Source organism: Morone saxatilis, unplaced genomic scaffold (genome assembly GCF_004916995.1).
Source record: "Morone saxatilis isolate NCDOM2014 unplaced genomic scaffold, NCSU_SB_2.0 Contig16, whole genome shotgun sequence".
Taxonomy (NCBI): Eukaryota; Metazoa; Chordata; class Actinopteri; family Moronidae; genus Morone; species Morone saxatilis.
Genome location: NW_023339718.1, coordinates 1,518,541 through 1,525,889, shown reverse-complemented (window position 1 = coordinate 1,525,889; position 7,349 = coordinate 1,518,541). Strand labels below are relative to the sequence as shown.

General features: G+C 49.9%; 1 protein-coding gene across 2 annotated transcripts in view; it reads right to left on the bottom strand.

Moving 5' to 3' along the window:
• The window catches only part of sgsm1a (small G protein signaling modulator 1a), a 35,226-nt gene that overhangs the window by 5,019 nt on the left and 22,858 nt on the right, over positions 1-7,349 (bottom strand). For both annotated transcript variants that reach the window (XM_035659024.1, XM_035659025.1), the window contains 3 exons: positions 7,200-7,271; positions 5,760-6,941; positions 5,529-5,653 (listed from right to left, as the gene is read on the bottom strand). In XM_035659024.1, coding sequence (XP_035514917.1) covers positions 5,529-5,653; positions 5,760-6,941; positions 7,200-7,271 — 1,379 coding nt within the window. The remainder of the gene's footprint in view (positions 1-5,528; positions 5,654-5,759; positions 6,942-7,199; positions 7,272-7,349) is intronic.

Genomic DNA, 7,349 nt, shown 5'->3' with positions numbered 1-7,349 from the left:
TATGGCTAGATGTTTAACAGGGGAAAACGCCACGATTGTTCAAACTCGCCGGAAACTATGATTATATTTATAAATTTGCGGAAAAAGTTTAAATTGGCAGAAATTCACAGGGATGGGTTGAATTTCCAATAACCGTTGCAATCACATCTCTCTGGAGGCACTGTTTTACCATTTTTCTTAATGAAAGAATGAATAAGACTAAAACAACTATGTGTCTCTTATTTAATTACTTCTGTCTCCCCGGACACTGTCGCAAGGCACTCAATCCGCAAACTCATTCGGTTCTACTGAAGACCTAAAACATTTCCCAGTGTGGATTGACACATGTGATTTAATTTATTTTTATCCCCGATGCATGTCGGTGGGTGTTACCTGCACATAATGTGCGCAGTTTTTCCAGAATTGGCAGGAGTGAAGACCAATAGTTCTGTCACAGGTGGAAACGTCCTTTTCAATGCGGTGCAGATTTAATGTATACAAGGTCCAAGAAGCTCTTGCTGAAACATACAACAACATGACATCAAATGAATAAATTAATCTCATATAACAAGTTGCCTTTTTCCTGTGGATAAAATTTTTTTTTAATTTTGAAAGCTTATAATATAAATGTGTGCCACTACAGAGAAGGAACTCCCAGCAGATTTTAGAGGGCCGCTTCATTCTTGATGTTTCAGATCCGGCCAGGAGGCTCAAAGGTCAGGGTAAAGCTTCCATCTCTGGCTCCTCCGACAGATTGGATCTGTGCCCTCTGGACCTGTGGCTTTCCTGTTCCTCCTCCTGCCTGGACCCAATGAGGGCCGAGGTTCCTCAAAGAGGAAAGACGATGCTTCACCAGTGTCTCCTGCTCCAAAGGCACCATGAACTTGGCTTTGGGGATCTCCCCCTCCCATCTTCATATGGCGAGGGAGACTCAATCAGATTCGAGTCATGGTATGAGCCTCGTCAAAAAAAAAAAAGAGGGGCGGCCGCGCGCTGCTGGGCGGCTCACGCGGCGGGGCCCGGGTACTGTGACCCCGCAGTCCGCCAGCGAGCTGAAGCACCGCCTGCAGCGGTCCTGCGACCTGCGACGGACGCGGCACCCCGCTCCTGGCAAGACCCTGCCGGCCCCGGAAAAAAAAAAAAAAAAAAAACCCACCCGCGCCAACAGCGGACTGCAGACGCCTCGTGAACGCACGCCCGTCCAAGGGGATCACTCTGCACCCAGACCAGCGGTATTCGCAGTTTGGCCCCATCAGGTGCGCCCCCCCTGCCTCACGACCACCTGGCGCCCACCACGCACACTCCACGACCACGCAGGTGACAGGGGCCGGGCACGAGAACACGCCAGAACGGGGGTACAGGCGGCGCTGCCCGGCCGGAGGGCCCCGACAGGCCGGAGGACAGAGAAGGCGGGAGAGGGAGGCCAAGCCGGACGCCCGCGCAGAACCATGGCACGGCACCGGGCCCTCCGCTGGGCCCGCCGACGGCACCCCCCTACGGACTCCAACCACCGAAGAAAAGCCAAAAGGGAAGCAGGCACCCAGGGGAGGGAGGGAGGAGGAAGAACAGCAGAGAGAGAAGCCAGGGAAGAGGAAGCCCAAAAGGGGAACCAGCACACCAGAGAGAAAGCCCAGAAGGACACGAGGAAACGAGCCCAGAAGCGAGGCAAGAGACATCCGGCCCAGCCCCAAACGAAACAAACCCGGGCGCTGCGGAGCGCTCGCCAGGCCGAGCCAGACCCGCCTGTGAGCCCCCGGGAGGGACGGGACGGAAAAAGACACGGAAATAAAAAAAAAAAAAAAAAACAACAGCCAGCTGCCCAGGCGGCACGAAAAGGACCCCAAGGAAGAGCCAGAAAAAGAAGCCACGATCAAACCAAAAGACCCCCCGCGATACACCCAAATCACCCCAGCTCCCCAGAACAGCTAAGCCAGAAAGCAGCAAAAAGCACAAGCACCAAACAACAGAGGACAAAGCGGAAGAGGCCAGCAGCAGACCAAACCAAAAAAAAGGCCAACAGCACCCAAAAGGCCGAAGCCATAAGGCGAGAGACACAAACACAACCACACACCTGACCCCAAGCCACAACGAAAAACACGGCCGAACGCCCACCCCCAGACCGGGGACGCAGAGGACAACCCGACGAACGCCATGCCGCCCAGACGAGCACTCGCAACGCGCGCAGCCCGCCCCCCCCCGCGCGGACAATCCCCGATCCGAGCCCAACCACCCGCAGGCGGGTAGCCACGCGGCCACCGGACCACCGGGTAGGGGAACGAGGGACCAAGGGCAGAGGCGTGAGAGGAAGATGTAGGAAGGCCAAAGCACCCAACGCGAAATGACAACCCTCCCCGAGCCAGACCACCCCAAAGAAAGACCCCAGCAGGAAAGGCCACACCCACGAACGCCCAGGCCGAGGGCGCCACCACCACCAAAGAGACACCAGACGAAAGCACCCCGAAGCGCGAAGAGACCAACAATACCGCCACCAGAGGCTTGGAAACGGACTCCCTCTAAAAGACAAACAACCATTCATTCGTAAAAAACAAACAACAGCAAGGCAGCCTAAGACAGAGGCAAGAAAACCAAAAGAAAAGATCAAGCACCAGGAGGGTGGCAGGAGAAAGCACGGGCAACGGCGCACCGCCAACAGTCAGAACAGAGGACGGCCGAAAAACAGGAAAACGCCAGAACAAAACAACCCTAAAAGCAGGGGCCCCCAACGAATAACAAGTGGGACAGGCAGCCAAAAGAAGAAAAAAGAAAGAAGAGAAGAGAACCTAAAATTAAACCACTCTAGCCGCCTCCAAGGGAGGAAGCCATGCAACAGGGACAGTCAAAAAGACCTTTTGGGGCCACCCCATGCCATAAGAGAAGCAGTAGAAAAACTAACATGAAAACACAGCAGGCAACCCACCAGGAAAGAACCTGGGCAGAACACGGAGAGAACGGACCGAAGACGAGGGACCAGTAGCCATGCCACAGCACCACCGGGAGACAAGGGGAGCCACATGAAGAAGCCAGAGTAGAAGGAGAGACAAAGAGGAAAGGAAGAAGAGCCCGGGAAGCAGGCCGACGCAGGGCGGAGGGGGAGGCAACCGCCCAGGCACAAGGAAGGGTGCAGGCGGCGACACGCCAGCGAGGCCACGCCCGGAGGAACCGCAACCACACGCGTGGGCAGCCCCGAGGCATCGCGCGGCACGTCAGGCGCCACAAGGGTGGATAGAGAGCAGAAAGGGGAAACGCAGCCCCCAGGGACAGGTGACGGCAGAGCCAACCCTGGTTGACAAATACAGTTATTACATAATTGCCTCCCTGGCAGAGTAGGCAACAGAGACGGCCGGAGAGAGGAGCCCACACAGCCAACCGAGAGACGACGTACCAGGCGCACAGCGACCCAAGGCCCGCAGGACAGCAAGAGACACAACTGCCTCCCACAAGAACAACAACACACGCGGACCAACGCCGAAGGGAGGGAGATACGGTGGCCACAGCGCTGCCAACATCCTGCACAACTCCGACCAACCGCACCATCCCACACAACAGGAAGCCAGCTCGGGAAGGGCCTGACCCTTCCCAGTTTGGTCTGTCTTGTGTGGCTTTCTGTTCGGGCTCCGGACTGTCCGGTGCGGCTTGTTTGTCTCCGGCGCCTTCCCCCCTGGCAGACAACACAACTCAGCAGCGCACGTGTGTTTTCTCTCCGCTCCCCCCGAAACTAAACTAGTGAATTTTAATTCTCATTGACAAGTTGCTTTTGAGTGTTTAGATGTTTCTAAATATAGAATGTTGTTAAAAGAAAATTAGAGAAAATGAGAAAAGAATGGAACAACCATCCCTCCCTAAAAAGGATTGGATAAGATTTCTTGGTTAAATGAAGGGCCTTTTTTTATTCTACTTTCTCATTTTCTTCTACTAACTCTATCCAATCACTTTTAACTCAAGTGAAAACTACTTCTGAAAGCCTTGTGCAAGATAAGAGGCAGTGAAATGCCCACCGCCCTGTGGCACCTCGTCCCCGGCCAGATTGGATAGCAACGCTCCAAGCCACTCAAAGCGCTGTATGGCGACCTGAGGAGTGGTATGGCGTCTGACCCAAGTGCGAACTGTGGCAAAAATTTATATCACACATGACGTGAAAAAATAATCAATGATACGTGGCTCACCTATGTGAGCGACAAAGATCACTATTCCAAATAAAATACCAACCATGTAAAATGTAATTTATTATATCTGTGTGATCTCCTCTTGCCTTAGATAACAAAGTCTGTCTGTCTGATTTCGCACTTTATTTAATGCTGGAGGAGTTAAAGGAGTCTCTCCTAACTTTTGACCACAACACTTATTTTCCTTCAGCATTTGACGTAATAATATACCATAATGGAAATAGGTTACTCACTAGCCCCATGGACTAATCTCGAGGCAGAAATTTGCGTTTGAAATAAGACTTGAGATAAAAAATTGGTAGCTAAAAATTAAAAGATCACGGGCGATACAAAGTAAGATTATAGTTGCTCATACTCGCTTCCCTCGGTTGTTTGACCTTAGTATTTTTGGCAAGTTCGTCTATATAGGTCTCTGGGGGCCCAATATGTGAGCAACTGTCGGAAGAATGGCTAGCGGGAGGGCTATGGAAGTGATCTGCTGGCAGGCTTCCACTTTCACATAATGTCTTGTGGAGCATCTATGAAGTGAGTCAACCAATCTTGAAATCATCATTTCTACTATTTCTTCCTTCTTTTTTTGCCCGTTCAGGGTGTAGTTTTTTTTTTTTTATTTCTTCTCGGTTTGAAGTTGCTGATCGGTTCGGATCTGTTTTCTGGGCTCCTATATTCTAGATAGTTTTGTAAACATGTTCTGTAGTCAATCTGATGGCGCACTGCATCTTGTTTCTTCCACTTGTTTTTTTTGCACGTTTCCGGGCATCTCTTACTCTCTGCTAGTATGTACCCTCCTTTCAGAGCCATTCGGGTCCTCTATGATACAGCTTAGTCTTTTGACCGGCTTGTACGTTATCACTTACTGAGAGGCACTGCAGGGACTGAGATTTTCATACAAATGAACCTCCCTAGTCCTCCACAGATGATCGGGAGGAGCGAGGAGTCAGCTTCAGCCACCGTATTGCGCAAGCTACTCTTTTAGGATCAAAAGAGGTTGAAACACTCTCTCCAGCACCGGTGACGTATGGCTCAATGTTTTACAAGGGGGAAAAGCCACGATTGTTCAAACTCGCCGGAAACTATGATTATATCTTATAAATTTGCGGAAAAGTTTAAATTTTGTGCAGAATTCACAGGGATTGTTGAATTCAAATAACCCGTCCTGCGAAGTCCACACAATCTCTCTGGAGGCACTGTTTTACATTTTTCTTATGAATGAATGAATAGACTAAAACAACTATGTGTCTCTTATTACTTTCTGTCTCCCCGACACTGTCTGCAGCACTCAAACCGCAAACTCATTTGTTCCTACTGAAGACCTAAAGACATTTCAGCTGTGGATTGACACATTTGCTTTATTTATCTTTATCCCCGATGCTGTCGGTGTGTTACCTGCACATAATGTTGCGCAGTTTTTCCAGATTGGCAGGAGTGAAGTACCAATAGTTTCTGTCACAGCGCTGGACGTCCTTTTCAATGCGGTGCAGATTTAATGTATACAAGTCCAAAAGCTCTTGCTGAAACATACAAAACATGACATAAATGAATAAATTAATCTCATTATAGAGTTGCTTTTTCCTGTGGATAAATTAATTTGAAGTCTTATAATATATGTGTGCATACAGAGAAGGAACTCCCAGCAGATTCTTGAGAGGGCGCTTCATTCTTGATGTTTTCAGATCCGGCCAGAGAGTCAAAGTTAGGGTAAAGGCTTTCCATCTCTGGCTCCTCCGACAGATTGGACTCTGTGCCCTCTGGACTGGGCTTTCCCTGTTCCTCCTCCTGCCTGAGCTCCACATGAGGGGCCGAGTCCTCAGAGAAAGACGATGCTTCACAGTGTCCCTTCCTGCTCCAAGGCACCATGGAAACTTTGGCTTTGGGGATCTCCTCCATCTCTATGGCTGAGGGAGACTCATCAGATTCAGTCATGGCATGAGCCTCGTCTTTCTGAGAGGTAAAGTAGGTTTCTCTTGCTCTCAAGACTGCGCTGTCTGCTGAGAAAACAAGGTTCTTTTCAACTGCAGGAGCCACGGGATCTACCTCCTGTGGATTACTTGTCTTTGATTCTTCCAATTCCGCATTTGTTTCTGCAGTTTTCTTGAGCTTTGATGTTCCCTCAACACTCACTTCTACGTCTTTTTTAAGACTTTGCTCAGCGAGTTTTCCTTTGGATTCTGTAGCAGCTGCTGATACCATCGTGGTATCCCGATCGGACACTTCTTTTTCTGTTCCTCCTGACTCTAAAGAGTTAATTCCTTTAATGTCTGCCAGTGCGTCTTCACACTTGGTCCCCTCTGTTTTAACTGCTCCAGACTCCTCACCAGTTTCTTGTGTTTTACTTTGCAGACTTGTCTCTTTGTTGACCGTCACCAGCCCCTCTTCCAATGGTTGGATCACGCTGTCACCCATGACCTCAGTCTTGGTATTTTCTGCAGTTTTGGCCCCATCAGGTGCTGTCCCCTCCTCCTCCTCCTCCTCTTTGTCCTTCACTGTACCTTTCACCTGGCTGTCCATTTCCACTGTCACACCTTCACGTTCTACCACTGCAGGTTTGACAGGGCTCTGTGGCACCTGAGAGACAGCTGCAGATCTCGGGGTTGTATCAGGTGCGGCGCTGTCCTCTGTGCTGAGTGAGCCGTCTGACAGGCCGGAGGTGACAGAGAAGTTGCGGGAGGAGGGATGTCCAGAGTCTGGAGAGCTTGTCCCGTTCTGCAGAGCTCCATTGGGCATCTTTGGCATCTGTTTGGCCTCTTCGTTCTTGGGCTCCGTCTCGATCTGGTCTACCTCCTCTACGGACTCAAACACCTGAAAGAACAAGCCAAAGGGAAGCAGGCTACTCCAGGGGAAGGGATGGGAGGATGTGAAGAACTAGCAGGAGAGAGAATGCAGGGATGAGGAATATTGATTCCCAAAAGTTGAGATCTCATGCATTACTTTAGCCATGTACTGAGAAATGCCTCATGAAAGGATCAGGATGTTTAAAAACTGTAACAGAAGTTCTGTTTATTGTGTCTTTTTTTAAAGATCATCTGTGCAGGCTTCAACATGATGAGTCTTTTATACCTGTGTGCTGCTGCTGGAGTCGCTCTGCAGGCGAGCCAGACTCTGCCTGTCTGAGCTCTGGGAGGACTGGGACTGGGTAATAAAGACATTCAGGTTATTATTATATAATATATATATATATATATATATATATATATATACATACAGTCT